The sequence below is a fragment of the Sturnira hondurensis genome, unplaced genomic scaffold, assembly GCF_014824575.4.
Source record: "Sturnira hondurensis isolate 20B ecotype Veracruz unplaced genomic scaffold, ASM1482457v3 Scaffold0014430, whole genome shotgun sequence".
Classification (NCBI taxonomy): domain Eukaryota; kingdom Metazoa; phylum Chordata; class Mammalia; order Chiroptera; family Phyllostomidae; genus Sturnira; species Sturnira hondurensis.
In genome coordinates, this window is record NW_028087061.1 from 2,404,440 (window position 1) to 2,424,189 (window position 19,750).

The 19,750-nt window shown below is 52.3% G+C and overlaps 1 protein-coding gene across 1 annotated transcript; it reads right to left on the reverse strand.

Moving 5' to 3' along the window:
- Nucleotides 1-8,081: 8,081 nt before the first annotated feature.
- MAPK13 (mitogen-activated protein kinase 13) lies at nt 8,082-16,950 on the reverse strand. The gene is made up of 12 exons (XM_037063312.1): nt 16,719-16,950; nt 15,765-15,894; nt 14,471-14,529; nt 10,967-11,075; nt 10,763-10,792; nt 10,297-10,344; nt 10,061-10,175; nt 9,846-9,917; nt 9,234-9,313; nt 8,938-9,016; nt 8,675-8,848; nt 8,082-8,409 (listed from the first exon to the last, which is right to left on the reverse strand). The coding sequence occupies exons 1-12, from the start codon at nt 16,835-16,837 to the stop codon at nt 8,327-8,329; spliced, it is 1,098 nt and encodes a 365-aa protein (XP_036919207.1). The 5' UTR covers nt 16,838-16,950; the 3' UTR covers nt 8,082-8,326.
- Nucleotides 16,951-19,750: the final 2,800 nt, after the last annotated feature.

The following is a 19,750-nucleotide window of genomic DNA, read 5'->3' on the forward strand; positions in this document are numbered from 1 at the left end:
AAAATAAAAATGTATTTAAAATGTACATATATGTATATGTGCATATACACAAATATTTCTTTCAAAGGTACAGCTTGACACTGGGTGCAGAGCAGGTGTTTTGGATCACTGTGCTCCTGACTCTGAAGGAGGTGGCTAGGACCACGGCCGTGCTATAGGAGAGGACGGGAAATGGGAGGAAGAAGGCAAGCCCACTTCTGGACAAGCAGACCAGGGAGCCTGGAACAATGGAAAGAGCTCAGAAAGAGGCAGAGAGACCCTTATGTCATCCCACCTATTTTTAAAAACTCACGCTGAGGCTGAACGCATTAGAAGAAAGAGTCAGGCAGTGGGCAACACTGGCTTCAAAATGGAAGGAAGGAAGGGAGGGAGGGAGGGAGGAAGATAAAGAGGGAGGGACAAAAAGAAAGAAAGAATTTCCCTTGTTAAAAATCACTCTTACTTAAAACAACTTTCCTGAATGTTAGTAGTACTTCCCATGCAGAAATTTCTGTTTGGCAGCTCCACTGACTTGCTGATTTCCAGGAAAACTGAGCTGTCGTCTGATTTCTACTTGGCTGTTTACTGCCATGAATATGCAGTTCGTATAAAGTGTGAAATGCCTGCTGAAGAAGAGAAATGTAATTTTTTTCTGACATATTGCTCCAAGCCCCACACTGTCTCAAAGACGAAGAAACCCAGTGGAGAAACTTTCCTCCTCGCCCCACAAACCTGAGAGTAGAGAATTCCTAAAGATGTGTTTCTCTGGGGATTTTCATGTGAACTTAAAGGCTCGGGAGCCATCTGTTGGCTGAGGGGTCAGATGGGAATAAGCACAGAACACGGCCATGGCTTTGCGTGGCACCCACGCAACCCAACCAAAATCGTGAGTGCGGCAGCAGGGCTGTGTTTCCCGGCACTCCTCAGAGTATTGTCATTGTCAACATGTTTCTGAGCAGCTCCTGGTGCAGCCACGACAATAGTACAAACAGCTGATGTTTCCCGTGCACTCTATGCGCTTATCCTCATCCGTCCCTCGAGGTAGGCTCTTCTATTATTCCGCCATAAAGAAAAATAGTAAGTCCCAGAGGATTAAAACATGCTATGACGGAATGCACGGTGTGATAGCTAATTTTACGTGTCAACTTGGCTAGTCTATGTAACCAGCTGTATGGTTAAACACTAGACTAGATAATGCTGTGAAGAATTTGTAGATGTGATTAGCATTTACAATCAGCCCACTTCAAGTACAGCAGATTACCCTGCGTCATGTAGGTAGGCCTCCTCCAATCAGTTGAAGGCCTTCAGAGCAAGGGCTGAGGTTCCCCAGAGAAGAAGGAGTTCTGCCTCAAGTCTGTAATACTGACATCCTGCATAAATTTCCAGCCTGGCAGCATGCCCGACCAATGTCAGACTCCCCAACCCTCACCCCCACCCTGAGTCACGTAAGCCACTTCCTTAAACTTCCCTTCCTCTTAACCCCAGGTCTTTCTGTCCACAATGCCCAGGTTCTCAGTGCATCACCCTGCGGCCTCCCAGTCCCGCATGAGAGGTTGCATATACCAGCGTTGTAATAGCAGCCAGGAGTGACTGGATCCAGACCCTTTAAGGACCGAGGCACTGAGAAGAGGATGTAAGGTGAAGGAGACCAGGTGAGTGGAGAAAACTGCTGCTGGGAAGGAGGAAGTGAGGAAGTCAGGCGATGTGGTAGGCACAGGGGAGGAGGCTGTGGTAGAGAAGGTAATAAACAGTTCTCACCTGGCGAGTGCTTCCCATGGGCCAGGCACCGTTTGACGTGCATTCCTTGTATTAATTTCTTTAGTCTTATCCTCATTATAAAGATGAGGAAACTGAGGCCCAAAGTCACACGTCAGGTTCATGGCAGAGCAGCCAGCAGTGTGCCTGAAGCTCCCTACACTTAACTACTGAGTATATAGCACACAGGAAAGAGAAGGGTGAGACAGAGATGTTGCTCTCGTGATGGAGGATAACCTGGAGAGGCAGGGCCAAGCTTGAGTTTGTAAAGCCAAGGCCCTGTCCTGCTGGGCTGGAGGAAATCCAACTGCAGTCTTTACTGGGTCTCCTTGGAATTACACTCAAGTTCCAGGATTTTAAGGACCGCACAACATGAGAAAGCCCCTGTCATCATCAGTCTGTACTTAAAGCCACTGAGATGCTGCATCAAAGAATTTATGGGCTTTGTGGGGGAGGAACCCTGTGTGATAGTGGCTCAGGTAAATTCCTGCAAAGGTATTTAGTTATTTCACCTAAGAAGTCTGGAGGCAGGCAGTCCCTGAAATGGTTTCACAGCTTCCTGGTGTCTCCAAGGGTTCAGGACATGCCCACCGTTACATTCTATCATCCTCAATGTGTGGGTTTGTTTAATCCTTAGGTTTCTTTTCTCATGGTCCCCAAAGGCTACCAGCACCGCAGAGCTCCCACAACCATCTTCAGGGTGGAGAGCGGATGCAGGTCACCTCGACCTCCTTCCCAGACCTCCCCCAAGTCCTCTGGGTCGGAACTGAGCCCTGAACCAATCACTAGCAAAGGAAACGCTGGCTCACTTGGTTTAGAACAATCACGGGTTGCCAGGCACAGCTGCAGGAGAGGCCCACCCTCCTGCACGAGTGGCAGCCCGAACAAAATGTGGGTTCTTTAAGGAGGAAGAGATAATAATCGATGGGTAGGAAACCAGCTGTGTCTGTCACAAAACCCCTACTGTCCCAGTCCACAGGGCTCTGTCACATCCATGGTTCTGCTGCCCCGGGACACACTCAGGACACAGGAATTTCAGCCAAGACCAGGAGCCCTATGCCCAAGGCCAGCCTCCCTACGTGTACCCAGCAGCCTCCTCCTGAGTTTTGCCAGATGTTAATGGGGAGCTGGGCGTAGTCCCCAAAGAATGTGGGCACTAACGGGCCTCTGCCTCCCTCCAGTCGGGAGAAATGCCCTAGCTAAGCCATATGGCTCCTCAAATGTACTTCCGTCACTCACCCCCAACCTTTCCCCATCCTTGAGTCCTAGCGAAATATTCTGAGGGTGAGACCTTTGGGAAAGCAGAGAGAAACAAGTGTTCTTCCGGTAGCTTCTTCTCTTGGCCAGTTAACACAAATCTGTCCCTAGGCCTGGCTATCTTTGTGCCTCGGTGGTTGGGGAGACAGGGGCAGTAATGCGGGGGGTGAGAACTGCACATTAACCTCAGTAAATGCCCACGCCACGGCTGCAGTGGACCGAAAAGCACAGTGGTGAATAGAGGGGGTCTGGGCCCCAGTTTCCACTCTGGGCCCAATACCTTCATCGGTAAAATTCCCATTTACTGGGAATGCTCTGGGGTGGGGATGGGAGAATTCCATCCAGCTTGCAAAGTAGATGTAGAGGCCTGGCAAATTCCCTAGGAAATGCCCCAGGCAGACCCATTCCTGGGTAGTGAGGCCAGGAGACACTGGGGCTGGGAGGTAACATGTGTTCAGGCCTCTGGGTGCAACCTGGCTGCATGAGCAAATGAGGTGGGTGTGAGGGTCAGTTAAGAAATCGCAGAGGACACCTTGTCACATTTTAGTGTCTGGAACAAGGGTTCTTAACTGGGATCCATAAACCATAGACTGTAGACTAATTCATAGGCCCATGAACTTGGACTGGGATTGATTACAACTTTGCTTCCACTCGCCTGCATTTGAATCGGGGCAGTAAGCTGCAGTGGTGTGAGTGGGGCCGGAGGCCAGCGCAGAGCCCTCTGCCTCCCTTGTCTGGGCATGTGTACCCTGAAACGTCGTCTGCACACGTTTCCACTTCACACTCACAGTAGTTTATTAGGCTCACCCCTGGATCTTATATTTAATGTGTTAATAAAGGAACCCATGTCTTACCACACCACACATTTAAACGGTATTTTCACAACTGTATTCCAACGTGACTAGCTTGCTTCGCCACCCTGTGTATTTCATTTTATGCATAGGAAAACACTATTTTGAGAAGGGATCCACGGCCCAAACAAGGAGAAGAGCTGACACCCAGGCCCAGAGTGAGGGCAGCCGCTCAGGGAGCAGAGACTCTGCAGCGGGAGTCAGGTCAGAATCCCACCTGCTCCAGGAAATCTGGGCCGGGGGGTGGGGGGGGTGAAGCATCGCAGGGACAGCTCACTAAAATCTGCATGTTAGTTGAATGGCCCTGGGCCTCGGCTGCCCATTGTGAAAAACAAGAAAACTACCATCCTCTGAGCTTAGATCGCAGAGGGATTTAGGGAGGAGGGCAGAGCAAGAGCTCACAGTGGGATCGAGGGAGGAGACTGTTTCTGAATTTATTATTTTCTTGAATAATTTTGCTATTTAAGAATATTTTATTTATTTGTTTTTACAGAGAGGGCAAGGGAAGGAGAAAGGGTGGGAGAGAAACATCAATGTGCAGTTGCCTCTCATGTGTCCCCTACTGGGGACCTGGCCTGCAACCCAGGCACGTACCCTGACTGGGAACCGAACTGGCAACCCTTCGGTTCACAGGCCCATGCTCAATCCACTGAGCTACACCAGCCAGGGCTATTTCTGAATTTAAAGACACAAAAGCCTAGAGTGGGGAGAGGCAGGAGTTTCTCCTGCGTAGCCCGGGGGGATGTAGCCCTGAGGGGAGCCTGAGAAGTTTGGGGGCTCTCTGAGTGTGCCAGGTGAAAGCTGAGGCATCTGCGTCCCCCTGGGCTCTCTGCTGGGAGCGCGGAGCCTCCCTCTCAGCCTCTGCATGCACAGCCCCTCATTCAGAGCAGTGCCACCCCAGCCCGCCAGGCAAACTCTGCCCTGGGTGGCATGGACTGCCAAGCCCCAGCTGCCGTGGGAGAGAAGCCATTGAGCCATTGAGCAGGAACACCCTTCATTTCACTGAGGTGGGAGTCGAGGACATAGCTGCTCTTACTGGACCGTCTTAGCTCTCTTTTGAGCTGCCCTGCTGGAGAGGGCAAAGCCCAGCCTCGTCCACCAAGACCTGGAAGCACAAGACCTGCCTGAGTTCGTGCAGCCCAACTGTGAGATTACGGGGTCCCAGGGCCCCCAAACTGACCCCCTCTGCCCCCACCCGGACTGAGAATGGCTCCATTCCTTTCACTCTGCCCATGTGCCCACAGGCTAAGGCTGGGATCCATGGACCTCCTCCTGCTGCTCAGTACCCTGACCTCCCTTCAGAGAAACTTCTCCCGCTTTGAGGTACTCATGGGGAAGGGGCTGAAGTGACGCACAGAAGTGCAGTTCTGGGCTGGACTGGAGGACACTGAGTGATGATCGGGAGAGGCCTGGGAGCCCAGAAGCCTTGAGATTCTGCGGGGAGTGACTGGCCACCACTTCTGCTTCCTGCTTGGTTCTTGGCTGCTCTTGATACCGTGCTGGTCCAGTCGGGGCAGAGAAATGACCACCAGGACCCAGGACATCATTCATTTGTCTGTTCATTCTCTCGCTCATTCATGCACTCACAGTTATCTGTCCCCAGCAGGGCTCACAGCGGGCCCTGGGGAGGGGACACAGAACACACACTGTAGATGTCCTGCACAGAGGGCCTGGGGATGGTGGAGGGGGTTGGCTAGAAAACAACTTCCTGGAGGGAGGCCTGAGGCTAAGTCTTGAAGAATAAAGAGAATGTTCCTCAGTGAGGAGGGGGATGAAGGGCCTTGGTGCAGAGGCTCGGGAAGAAGTCCCGGTGTTGGGACCTGTGCTGGCTGCACTGAGCAGAGGCTCCGTGTGTGATGGCTGTCGGGAGAAAGTGCGGTCCTGTGGTTAAGTACATTTAGGAAGTCTGGATTAAACAATGTTGAACATTTATTGCAGGACTTGTCAGAGCCTTTAGCCTGTTAATATTCAGGGTGGGCCTCATGGTGTACCCCGGGACTCAGGCTCCATGGCAGGCCACACTGGCATGAAAATAAAAAGGGGGGAGGCAGGCGTAGATGAGGTCAGAGAACGAGGGGGCTTTGAAGGTTAGATTTTTTTCCCTGGGGCCAGTGAGTTGTCTCAGAAGGCAGTTAACTGAGGGATTTAGACTCAGGGGACCTGGTGCAGTTCAGTAAACAGCAAGGTCAGGGCTATGGCAGGACATAGCCAGTCCCTGCCACCACCTGCTCCTCCCTCACTGACAGCAGGGCCACTCTGTGGGGGAAGCAGCAAATCCAGGCTAGAAGGGAGGGAAGGCTGGGCAATCTTCGAATCCAAGTGTGGGTTGAGAGCCTTTGGCACAGTGGTCAGGGCTGCTCCAGTTCGAATCCTGAGCCCACCACTTCCTCACTGGGGGTCTCTGACTGAGTCTCAGGGAGCGGATAGTATGAACTCAAGGGGTTTTTTGTTTGTTTATTTGAATAGACATTTCTTTTTTTTAAGTCATTACTTTTAGAGCAGTTTTAGGTTTATGGAAAACTGTGCCCACAGTACGTAAGTTTCCATACACTCCCTCCCTGTCCTTGCAGTTCCCCTGCTATTAACATCTTATCTTGCATTGGTGTGCTGCATTTGTTACAGCTGATGAGCTGGTATCAGTTCGCCAGTATTAACTAAAGTCCTCAGTTTACGTTAGGGTTCGCTCTTTGTGTTGTGCATTCAGTGGATTGTGACAAATGCGCGTCAGGTGTCCAGCATTAGTGTCGCACAGAATGGTCTCACCACCCTAAACAGGCCTCCTGCGCCTCAGCTTTAACACCTATAAAAGGAGAGTGTGCAGCTCTGCAGCTGCACAGAACACACACTGTAGATGTCCTGCACAGAGGAACATCTCAGTCTCCCATTGTGGGTTCCTAATTTAGGCCTCTTGACAAATTAAGTAGTACAGAAGTCAGCTAAATGTTTCTCTAGATATGGCCCAGTATCTATTAGAATCACTAGGCTTGGGTTGAGGGGAGAGGGTCCTCATTCACACATTCTAGGTCCTCAACCCCAGGCCTGCCAAATCAGAATCCCTGGGGCGAGGCCCAGATTGTGCCTTTTAACCAGGACCACGGTACGCGGGGACGCTGGAGCCCCACTAGGCGCAGGGCGAGAACTATGGGGCCAGGCTGCTGACTGTGTGTGGGAATTTGACCAGTTTTCTAAACCTAAGCAGAAGGGTCTCAGCCATTGCCAGGTTAAAACTTGGCAGATATGGATGAGAACAGTTTGGCGGGAAGCCTGAAAAAGCCCATTTCTGCAGCTCCCAGTCGGCACGCCTGCTGTGGTTTCATATCTTAATCGCTTATCACTCCCCCAAAATAACCTGTGGCCGCGTCTCACCAGCTGCAGCTCCCTCTGAGACTTTCTTGATTTAGCCGCCAAATGCATTTGGCTCCATGACAGAGCTCTGGGCCCAGGAAAGGGCCCTCCCTCGCGGCCATCTGGAGTGGGTTGAATAGTGTTCCCCAAGAAGTCAGACCCACCCAGAACCTCAGGAAGTGACCCTATGTGGAAAGATATAATGAGTAAGGATTGAGGTGATGTCATACCGGGTTGGGGTAGACTCGACATTCAATAGCTGGTGTTCTAGCAAAACAGACAGACTCACAGAGAGCAGGCTGACGACTGGGGGCAGGGGGTGGAGGCCAGCGGGTGGAGGGATGGAGAAGAGATGGAAAAGGACTGATGGACATGGACAGCAGTGTGGTGACTGCATATGCAGCGCGGGCGACGGGTATACGGGAATAAATGGTAATGGAAAAGGAAAAGGCATTAAGTGTATTCACATTGTTGTACAACCAAAAATAAATGAAATAAAATAGGGGAAAAAATAACTGGTCTTCTTATAAGAGGGGAAAGGCAGACAAACGCACACAGGAGAGAAGCCCCTGTAAGGACAGAGGCGGAAAGTGGACTGAAGCAGCCACAAGCCAAGGACACCGAAGACCCTAGGAGCCACAAGAAGCTATGCACAGAGGCAAGCACGGGTTCTTCTGTAGACCCTTCGGAGGGAACGTGGCCCTTTAACACCTTGATTTCAGGCTTCTAGCCTTGAGAATCGTGAGAGCGTGAGTCTCTGTTGTTTCAAGCCACCCGGTTTGTGGTCATTGCTATGGCAGCCCTAGCAAATGGATACACCATCACCGATGTAGACCCAGCCCCAGCTCAGTCTTTTGGCGCCGATAGAGCCAAGGAAAGGAGCCCACACACAGGCAATTCTCCAGTCCGGCATTTAATGTGGTCAGCCATGACCAGAACCACTTTCTCCCAACCAACATCATTGAAACCTGCACCTACCAGGCCTATTTCCTACACAAGGACAAGGGCCTTCCTGTGCTTGGAAGGCTGTAACCCAGAAGGGTTCAGTAGTGACAAATAAATATCGGTCCTAGGGGCAGTGTCTGGCAGGGGGTGCCACGTGGTGATCCCCGGGCTCAGCTAGGGGTCAGCTGGGCAAGTCACTGCAGCTTCATGCCACTCCGGCGTCGCGAGTCCTTCCGGGCAATGGGGCTGAAGTTCACAATCTCCTTGTAGATGTGCTCTGAGAAAGGCAGGGTGGCTCAAGGTGGGGAGGGTGCCGAGGGCAAGAAAGAGCTGGCTCCCTGTCCCCACAGACACGGCATAGAGTTGTAAGTCAGCGGGGAGGAAGAAATGCGCGCAGGGACCACACCCACTCAGAGGAAAGGAGGCAGTAGGCTCCAGGAGGGTGGAGGGGCAGGCAGAGAGGCAGGCATGAAAACAAAGGTGGTGAACGACAGAAAAGCTGCAGGCAGAGAGAGGACGGAGCCTGAGCCCCCAGCTCTTACGCTTCCATTCATCCACTGTAAGTTTCTCATGTTCTAAGGAATCATCAAATTTCTGGGCCTCTGTCTCCTCCTCTGGGTCCCGGAAGGGTTCAAAGAAGGGGTGGGCGAGGGCCTGTGAGGCCGTCAGGCGCTTGTCCACGTCCAGCTCCAGCATCTTTTCCAGCAGGTCTGTGGCTACAGCAAAAGGACGAGCCTCACTCCAGGCCTGGGAGAGCCAGGCCACCCCCCGGGACAGAATGCAGAGGCCCAGGCCCGAGACTTACCCTGGGGGCTGGCACGTGGGAAGAGCTGAGAGAAATCCTTCTTGGGGCTCTGTGGCAAGGATTGGATGTAGGACTTGGCCTGGAAGACAGAAAAGCAGTGAGTAACCCCCAACTATCAGCACTTTGGGGCTCAGGCTTTAGGAGCACAGAGCAGGGATTCCAGAAAAGGCCCAGCAGGGCTGAAGGCTCAAGTCAGAGTCCAAAGAGGCATGAAGGCAAGAGGGAGGCAGAGGTAAGCCCTCCTTCCCAAAGCCTGCTGCCCGCCCACCCGGTCAGCTGGGCCCACCACCACACACCGCTTTGTCGTTCAGCTTCTGCACAAACTCCACACCTGGCACCCCAGTCACTTTCAGGATCTGGGTCAGCTGGTCCAGGTCTTGGCAGCAGGTTAAGGCTCGGCCTCACTCTTTGCTGAAGGATCTGAAGCTGCCCTTCCCGCCAGCTCTCCATCACTCCCACCCAGGCCCTGTGGCAAACACCCAGCCTCCAGTCGCCTATTCCCCTCATGCTTTGGTCTCTGCAAGGCTTCTCTGGCTGAGCTAGGTTAAGGGTCTCTCCCGCAAATGCTCCTGGACATGCCGCCTCCAGCCCTCGGCCCACTTGGTCACGCTCATCGGTTGCCTTGTCGTCTCCCCACCCTGACTGGTGGGGCAGACACGCACCCCCTCCTCAAAGCTGTGCTGCACACACAGGTGCTCAGTGTGTGATGCCGAAACATGAAGCATTTCCTCCATGGTGGTGGAATGACAGGTGGCCACTTTTTATCCCTTTGCTTGTCTGCACTTTAAAATTGTTCTACAGGGAAGATTTATCTCTTCCACATTAAGGAAAAGAGAGACTTAAATAAGAAAGTGCCTGTTGAAGAAATGAATCCCTGGATGGAGTTTGGCTTTTCCGGCAAAGGATACAATCTTTCCCCTTGAACAGCGTTTTCCCCGTCAGCATTTCCGCCATGATACAGCCCACAGACCAGATGTCCACTGCCAAGGGAGGGGAGGAAGTGTCACCCGGACTGCTGACCACAGCCCAGCAGTCAGTCAACCCAGAGTAACCAAGATGGCGTTGGGAAGCTGCCAGAGAAGACCCCCAGTTCCAGCCTGTCCCCAGGCAGCTGACCACTGACCAGTCTGGTTGTAGTGCATCCAGCTTAGGATAACCTCGGGGGCCCGGTACCAGCGGGTCACCACGTAGCCAGTCATCTCCGCATCTGCATGCCGCGCCAGCCCAAAATCCAAGATCTGTGACTCGGGGAACATAGGCAAGGAGAGTGTTAAGGAGAAGAGTCTCTTAGAGCAGCTAGAGGAGGCTTCTGCGAGAGGGGCCCACCCCAACCCGGCTGACCCTGCCTGGGCCACTCACCTTCAGCTCACAGTCCTCGTTCACGGCAAGATTGCCTGGCTTCAGGTCCTAGATGACAGGAGAGCAAGAGGCATCAGGCTGAGAGGTAGATATGGCAGCTTTTCCCAGCCTGGCTACTGCCCAGCATGCAACCTCACCAAACCCCTCCCCTCTCTGCATGTCAGGCTCCTCAGGTGTAACACGAGGGTTGGAGGGTTGGACAAGATGCCCCGCAGGCCCAGCCAGCTCTAAAATGCTCCTGATTCTTGGAGCCCGAAACACCAGGGCTTGCTTTGTTTGCAGCATTTCCCCCCAAAGTTCCCCCGAACACAGAAATTCCTTTGAAGCAGGCTTCCCAGGCCAAGGCTGGGCCTGAAAAATCTATATCCCATGTCCCCAAGGACGGTGCCCTCCCTCTACCTTTCCCCTCCCTGGCTGAGGAGAACCCCTCCAGCGTGGGAGGGAGTGTGGCAGAGAAAGCACTCACCCTGTGGATGACCCCAGCGGAGTGGATGTACTGTGTGAGGGAGAGAGAGGAGGGTGGGTCCTGTGCCAAGCCTCACAGCAGGCTTTCCAGGCTGGCCCCTGAGCCTCCTCCGCCCCACCACAGCGTGCTCTCCCAGCCCCAAGGCCGGGCCTCCCTCAAACCTCAGGTCTCACCCCCCTCTACCACCCTCCAGGCCCTGCCCACCTTGAGACCCTTGAGCATCTGATACACCAAGTACTGGATCTTGTCCTCACTGAACTCCATGCCCATGATCTTCTGCAGGTCCGTCTGCATGAAAGGCATCACCAGGTAGCTGCAAGGCACGGGGCTTTGTGTCCAGTCCTGAGTCCCACCCAGCCCAGGTCTGAGCTCAGAGGGGAGGCAAGGGGCTGGAATAAAACGGGGGCCTCAAAAGGACCTCTGTGGGTGAGCAGAAGTAGCCCGACCACAGCTGGCCAGAGCCCCACACGGGCCTCCCAGCTCCCGGCCTCGCCATAGCAGCCTCGCAGTTGGCAGAGCTCAGGGTGAGCGTCTCAGCAGGAGCGTGCTCAGGAAAACCAAGTGGAGCTGTGTCCCCCTGTTCACAGGTGCTCTTTCCTTGCTCTCCTCTGTGCCCCACAGAGAGCCAGAGCTGTGAGTTAGAAATGTCTCTTGATATTTCCTTCTGCTTCGGTCCAAATCTCTATCCCAGAGACTCATGCCTGGCTGAGACGGCTCCAGGAACAACCGAAAATGTCTATCCTCCCAAGAAGGAAACACTAAAGCAATTTCCAGGAGGATGGAAGAAGGAAGGAGATGGCTAAGCCACTGCACCCTCATGAAGGATTGCAAACCAAGACTGAAGTCAGCAAAATGTAACTGGTACTCAAGGTAATAACAGCCAAGTCCAGAACAAAAGATGATAAAGATTGAAAAAAGTATTAAAGGCTACCCACTCCCCCCCAAAAAACAAAACAACATGTGGTGGAGGCCATTCCATGAGCCAGTGGCTTTTGGAAGCCTTCCGCCTGACCACACCCTCCCTCCTGCGAGACCCTGCTCCAGGCACAGTCCCCTTCCCACCTCCTTCTTTCTCCCCTATGTGGACCCTGGTTCTTTCTACTCGGCCCACACACTTGCTGAAGCCTCACTGTGCTAGAACTACGTCCCCATGACCTTGTGTCTTAACTAACTCCCCCTTCTCCCTCTTTCTCTGCACCAAATTTCTAGAAAAGGTGTTCCACTCTTGACCCCACTGCCCAGGCCTCTGACAACCTGGTATCTGCTCTTGCCCTGCCTCCACCACCAAACCTGCTCTGATCAAGGTCACTAATAATGGCCCAGCCCACCCCTGGCTCCCTCTCTACCTGTCTGACCTTTTGCAAAGTCTGACACTCCCTCAGGATTCTCTGCCTATTCCCCTCTGTCCCTGATCAGACACTCCCAGCTCTTCATCTACTCATCCTTTGCACCTTCCCTTGAATGGTGATATCATCATCAACAGTGTCATGTCGTGCTCTGCACTGGCCTGTCCCTGGGCTTCGGCTATCATGCATGGCAATTATTCTAACCCAATCCACATTCCTAGCCCAGACCTTCTTCTTGGGAGCTCCAGGCTTATTTGCAACTTCTGAAGAAACACTTGAATGTTCATAGGCTTTTCAAAAGTGAAGTTTCAAAAATGAAGTCCATTATCTTTCTCCCAATATCTGTTCTTCCTCCCCTTGTATTCTGGCTGTGCTACCTCTCCCAGCCACTGCATCCCAAAGGACTTTGGTCTGCTCTTGGCACACCATCACCTCTACTCTATCTAGGTCAAGGGCTGGGTCTTGAACACTCCCCTCTAGGTGTCTGCCTCCCAAAGCTGTTCCCTGTTCTTTTCTCCATGCCACCCAAGTACATCTCCAAAATCCAATCTGACGTCATCTTCCTGCTGAAATTCTCCATGGACTTGAAGCTGCCTATGGGATCAACTCTAGGCTTAGCTTGACCAAACCAGCCACACTAAACTTCTCAATATTGACCAAACAGTCCAGCCTCTTCCATGCACCATGGCTTCTGCCCCCATGGTTCCTCCTACCTGGGATGCCCTCATCCCCTTCTATCCAAGGCAAACTTCTACACACCCAATGTTGCCGCCTTTGTGAAACCCCCCAAGGCAGCATGCAGGCCTCAGCACTCTACCCGTACCTACATTGCCTAGATCACTGACCATACTACTGTTAGCATTCACTTAGAAACTGCACCCTCACCCTACCCAGACCCCTACCCTGCCAGAGGAGCTGGTCACATTAAATTCCAAATGCTAAGCACATTATAGGAAAAACCCCATTCAAAACACACCTCAACATGATGAAGACCATATATGACCAACCCACAGCCAATATCATAATCAACAATGAAAAGCTCAAAGTGTTTTCCTTGAGATCAGGAAAAAGACAAGGAGGTCCACCCTCACCACTTTTATTCAACATAGTACTGGAAGACCTAGCCACAGCAATCAGGCAAGAAAAAAGAAATAAAAAGCATCTGAATTGAACAGGAAAAATAAAACTATCTTTATTTGCAAATGACATCATACTAAATATAGAGAACCCTAAAGAAACCACAAAAAAACTACTAGAACTGATAAATGAGTTCAGTGAAGTAGCAGGTTACAAAATTAATATTCAGAAATTGGTTGCATTTTTATATACAAACTATCAGAAAGAGAAACTATGAAAACAATCCCATTTACAATTGCTTACCAAATGCCTAGAAATAAATTTAAACAAGGAGGTAAAAGACCTGTACTTGAAAAATTCTAAGACATTGAAGAAAGAAATTGAAGCAGATACACATACATGGAAGCACATAGCATGCTCATGATAGGAACAGTTAACATTGTTAAAAATGTCCGTACTACCTAAAGTAATCTAAATATTCAGTGCAACGGCATTTTTCACAGAACTGGAATAAGTGATCCTAAAATTTCTATGGAATCATAAAAGATCCCAAATAGCCTAAGCAATATCGATAACGTAGAACAAAGTTGGAGGTATTATGCTACCTGATATCAAACTATGCTATCAGGCTACAGTAATCAAAGCATCACAGTACTGGCATAGATCAATGGAATAGAATAGAGAGCCCACCCAAAAAAACCCACAGCTATATAGACAATTAATCTATGACAAAAGAGGCAAGAAAATACAATGGGGTAAAGACAGTCTAGTTGATAAATGGTGTTAGGAAGACTGGACAGCTATATGCAAAAAAGAAAAAGAAAAAAAGAAACTAGACCACATTCTTACACCATATACAAGAATAAACTCAAAATTATTAAAAACTCAAAATGTAAGATCTGAAACCATAAAACTTTTAGAACATAGGGAAGCATAAAAACAACCAATCAGAATAACAAGAAAAAAAGAATACAAATAAACAAGGATTGTGTAAGCAGCCTCTGGAACAACAGTGAGCATTCCGACATTTGCATAATAAGAGTAGCAGAAGAAGAGAAAGAGCAAAAAATTGGATAAAAACATAAAACGTTACTGCCCCTAAAATAAACACCCTTGCTTGAAAGGATCTCTCAAGAGAGAATCGCACCCCAACGACCCAAAGGCACAGGGACTGCCAGGGCAGGAAGTTCCCAGACGACAGAATCTGGACTCCCCCACTACCAAGTGGCTCCCCAGCAGCAAGTAAGGACTGTAATACCCTGGAACCCAGTGCAGCCAGACTCACAAGTCCTGGAAGCTCCGCAGGGAGGAGGCTGGAGTGAAGACATCCAGGAGCCCAATGACCTGGGGAGAAGGTTGCTGGTAAGAGCTGGGTAGCTGCTCAGCCATCTCCCTACCTCCCCTGGAGCTGAGCCGTGCACAGGATCACCCACTCTCTTCTAATACACCATCTCCAGCAGGAGGCAGATTCCCAGCCTTCTTGGAAGCAGTTAAGGGACAGAGGTGGGAGAGGAATCCGCCTAATTGGGAGAGAGCCTGTGGTGCACAGTGATGGAGAGTCAGGCTGGGGAGAAGGGGAGGTGGACATTCCTGTGCTCACTGCCCCAAATCTGGTACTCAGGGCACACAGCACAAACCCACTCTCAGCTGAAGCAGGGAGCCATGAGTGGTGAAGGGAATCAAGGAGGGAACAGGGAAGGGGCTTTCCAGCCAATAGACTCCTGCCCTTGACCTTGGGTCTTCTGCCACATTTATTCTTGCCTGCCAAAGGGCTGGTTCAGAGCCAGGGGCAAGTTCACTCCTGGTTGGAGGCCATAGGGAGGATTGTTGAAGAGGAATGGGGCTTAAAATGTGTGCAAAAAATTGAAACTTATTATTTTAAATGTTTGCCTCCCAATCTGGGTATTCTAGAGCAAAGCCCAGCTGCCGGGCCCAATGCTGGGTCACTAGTCTTCTAGCTGTTTCTATCAGATATGACAGTTGAATGGTTATGCACTGAGACCAGGAGCCAGGCTGCCCAAATTCAAATCCCAGCTATGCCACTGACTTCCCATGCAATCTGTGGGTCTTTTGTGCCTCAGTTTCCCCATCTGTATATGGGAGTAAAAGTACTTTGAGGATTAAACAAGCTGGTTTACGCAAAGCTCTTTGAACAGAGCCTGCCACATAATAGATACTCGATACGGTATGTATCTATTTTTATCATTGTCGTAGTTATTATTATCAGCATCACATGTGCAAACAACAGTAACCTGGATTCTGGGCACCAGCTCTTAGATCTAGAACATGTTACAACGTTCCTCTGTGCCCATTTCCTAATAAAAGTGAGAGACTAAGTCTGAACCTCTCAGAGCTCATTCTGAGCCACTGCCAAACATACCCTTTGTACCCTCCCTGGGAAGTAGGCAGGGCAAGTCCTGCACCCCATCTTAATAATGAAGGGAGGAACTAGGGTCAGAGGAGCAAGGAGGAGGCTGCCCTTCTTCTGGCCCTGTCCTGAGCTCTCTGTACCCTCTCAGGCCCTCTCCCCGACACTGGAGGGCTTCCCGCCTTCTGCAGCAGCCCCAGGCTCAGCCTACGTTCTCATGCTGCATGTGTTTCAGCAGCAGCAGCTCTCGATAGGCCCGCTTGGCAAAGATCTCAGACTGGAAGGGCCGGCTCAGCTTCTTGATGGCCACCTTCTCCCCTGACCGCTTGTCGATGGCAGAGCTGTGGGGGCACAGGCAGGTCAACAGGCAGCACTTTTCCTCCCTGGGCAATGCCACCCCAGATCCTGGTGGTATCTCCCAGGACATCGTCACCCCCATCCCTCTTGGCCTGCAGCCTAGGGTAGGAGAAACTGATGTCCAGGGCCAGGGCCGTGAGGGAGCTGATGAAGCACCGTGGGGCTGGGGGCTAGAGAGGGCGCAGACACACTGAGAGAGGTCCATGCGCCAGGGTCAGACACAGTTAACACCGACGGGATCCAGAGCCGCAGTCTCACTCTGCGCAACTTGGCAAGTCACTTCTTCCTCTTTGGGTATCAGTGCGCACCCATTTGTGACAACGGGGATTCGCCCAGAAGAACTTTGGGGTCCTTGATAAGGTTCAAGTCCTGGGGAACCAGACCCAATCTTAATTCAACCCACAGAAACCCCACAAAGCCAGGGAAAGGGAGACGGCACCTGGGGGTGGTCCCAGGCCAGCCTCTGCCACTGCCTGAGGCTTGTCGCTCACGCTCTGCTTAGCCTCCCAGCTTTCCCCCAGTCGCCCCAGGAGAAGCCCGCGGGAGGGTCTTCCAAGCCCGCGGGACACTGGGCCTTGTAGTCCAAGGTCAAGGTGGTGGGCGCGCGACCCGGGGGGCCAACAGGAGAGGGGGCATCCCAGGTGAGTATGGAGAGCAAAGGAGGTGCATTGAACCGTCCCCGACCTTCGGGTGGCTCCACCTGAGTCCCATGACCTGGGCGGCCGCGGCCGGTCCGCCCCGACGCCCCGGGAGCCCCTGGGCCCCCGCTCCCAGTGCCCCAGAGGGCGCACAGGCCCGGGGATCTCACCACACGGAGCCGTAAGCCCCGCTGCCTACGTGCGTGGGGGACAGGTAGGTCTTGGGCAGCTCCCAGGCGGTCTTGTTCACGTCCTGCTTGTAGAAGCCCTTTTTCCGCGTGAGGCTCATCCCGCGCACCCGATCTCGGCCGCCGCAGCGAGGCTGCTGCGTCCGCGGCCCACGGGGCTCCCAGCACCAGGCCCCCGTCGCGGTCGCGGCAGCGCCCGCCCCGCCCCGCCCCGCCCGCCCCTCCCCCCGCCGGGGGCGGGGCCCGCCGGCGGCGCGTCCCACCTGCCGGCCGGCCCAGGTGCGCCGCCCTGCCCGCGCGGGCCCGCGGCGACCGGCGACGCCCCCAACCCCGGGTTTCCGCCGGGACAGCAGCCGAGCCTGGGCGGCAGGCGCGCTGACCTGCACGGAGGGGTGCTTCCAGGCGGGCGCCGCGGGGTCCCGCGTGGGGCGGCGGGAGGAAAGTCAGGGTGTCCCAGCTCTACGCAGCCCCGGATTCTGCAGGAAGGTCTCCCGTGGGTATTGAAGACAATTTCGGAAAAACGAAACAAAACCCAACGACCTTTTGATTATGGAAAGTTTCAAACATGTACAGAAATAGACAAAATAGCACAGTGCTTCTCACACTTGACTGTGAGCACGGACCCCCTGAGCACTTTATTTCGTTCAGACACAGCCTCGGATTCAGTCCGTGGGGGTAGAGACAAGGTACTTTATCTCTAACCAGCTCTCAAGTTCAGAGGGTCTCTGGGCCACACTGGACCGTGAGTGAGGTGCTAGTGAACCTCCATGTCCCTCAGTTACATCAACGCTCTGAGTCACTTTGATTCCATCTACATCCCTTCTCCCCCCATTATTCTGAAGCAAAATCAGGTATCACAGCATTTCATCCATAAATATTTTTGTATCTCAAAAAGATTATTTTTAAAACATACCACAATATCATTTTTATACCTAAAATTAACAACAGTAATTCTATAATAATCAACTATCCAGTCTAGGTTTAAATTTTCAGTTTCAAACACAGATTTTGCTAGCTTCCTAATGGCCTAGACAGTGGTGACAAGCCAGGGCCTCTGCCACCTGTGTTGGGTGGCTTGTGTAGCCTGAAGAAAACTCTGCGTCAAATTAAATCACAGAGGCCTCCCAGGGGCAGGTAGGGGACAAAGAATGGCCAGGAGAGGTCCAGATGCCCAGCCTGACTTGTCCGACCTCTCACTGGCCTGGGGATGGGATTGTGGAAGGGGTGGGGACCACTTGCTTCACTTTGTTAAACAGAGAGAAGGTAGCTTGAAGAAGGAGAGGAACTTGCCTGTGGCCACAGTAAGCTGCGGCCTCCTACCTGGTGCCACGGCCCCTCCCACGAAGTCCTGCACATCAGACACAGTCCTGAAGACCATCTGTGGGGGAGGGGCACAGGGAAGCCACAGAAATACCCAACAGGCATTGCAGGCAGGGATTCAGTCTTATTCATACCTGGCCCAGAGTAGGGTATCAAAAACCTATGAAGAATGAGTGGAAGAGTCAGCCCATTAGAAGTGAAAAAATATTTATTTAATGAACACTAGCGTTTGCCACTTGCCAGCCATTATCTTAAGTGTTGTACAAACACAACCCCCTTAATCCTGGTGAGAGGCCCATGAGTCAGTATGAGTTTATCCTCATTTTGGAGATGAGAAACCTGAAGTATAGCGAGGTTATGTGACTTGCTGAAGGTCACACAGCTGGCAGGGGACAGAGCAGGGTTGAAGAAACTAGTACGGCCCCGGCTTCAGAGTCCAGGCTCTCCGCTCTAAGGCTACGCGGTGTCTCTGAGTTGAGCGGCACTGCTCCTCGAAGGAAATGGCCCGTGTTTGAAATCATCCACCCCGCCCACATCATGAGGACCTGTCTACTGCTCAAACCATGCATGTCTTCCTCAGTATCTGACATATTCCCCACCCTCCTCCCTGCTCCACCCCTGACTGGGACCCTGAAACCCCGTGGAAGGAAAAAGAAAGGGGCTAGGTGCCTGGGAGGCCTAGGGGAGTTTCGGACCTTTGGGGTGGAAGGCACCCTGTTTCTGAAGCTGGAACAGTGTCCCAGAAGCCAGAGTTCAGGACTGGGCACAGACAAGAGGCAACTATCCAGGAGACTAGGTTTCCTTCTGGGTTGAGGACACAGTTCTCCAGGGTAGGGATGGAGCTTGAGCCTCTCCTCTGTGTCTTGAAAACCTGAGTGTGGAGGAAGTGAGCCCAGGAAGGCGACGAATACCAGGGAAGTGTCCATTGCCCAAGTGGGCGCAGGCCTGCAAAGGCATAGCCGGCTGCTCAGGCCATGGCTCCCCAATCCTCTTAGGCAATGGTCAGGAAGTGACTCAGGCCTCAGGCTCTGCTAACACCGACACCCACTCCTCAGCCTCTGCTGGACCTGTGTTTACTCAGCAGCCTGACAGCCTTGGAGAGAAGGCTCCAGTAGGGAAGTCACGAACAGTCCAGGAAGAGGGGAGAGTCACTGAGGAGAACCTGAATGCTCCCCTCCCACAGCCCCTGGGGTTCTTTCCTCTTTGAGCCCCTCTGCTCTGCGCCTCCCAGACACGGGGCCAGTGTAGTGTTGGTTTGTGCCCTATTAATGCAGGAAACCAACTTTGGAATGAGACCTAAATTTCCATCCCGGCTCTGTACTACCAGCTGTGTGACCTTGCCCTTTCTGAGTTCCAGTGTTCCCTTTGTAAAATGGGAATGATATTAAAGTGCGACAAGTATGTTTAAAGAGTCCTGGGGATATATCACCCTAAGTGCAGTATGACAGCAACCCAGTGAGGTATGGCCCGTCCATGCCTCCAGCCAAAGGTCACCAGAAACACACCTGTGGGTGAGCAAGCTGGGTCCATGACTCCTTGTCACAACAGGGACCTGCACCAAGGGGACCGCGGGGGGTCTAGATCAGGAGGTGTTCCAAAGGACTTGCTATAGGGTTAGGGCTGGTGTTCGGGGACCGGTGGAGGATTTACGGAAGAAGGACTTTGTTCTGGACTAGATGATCTTAGGAAAAGGA

What these genes read in the sequence shown, in the direction of transcription:
- MAPK13 (XM_037063312.1), bottom strand. Translation starts at nt 16,837, where the DNA reads ATGAGCCTCACGCGGAAAAAGGGCTTCTACAAGCAGGACGTGAACAAG. An exon ending in GGGGCTTACGGCTCCGTGTG is followed by an intron (nt 15,895 to 16,718) that starts GTGAGATCCCCG and finishes GTGCCCCCACAG; the next exon opens with CTCTGCCATCGACAAGCGGT. An exon ending in CTGCGGAGCTTCCAGGACTT is followed by an intron (nt 11,076 to 14,470) that starts GTGAGTCTGGCT and finishes CGTGCCTTGCAG; the next exon opens with CTACCTGGTGATGCCTTTCA.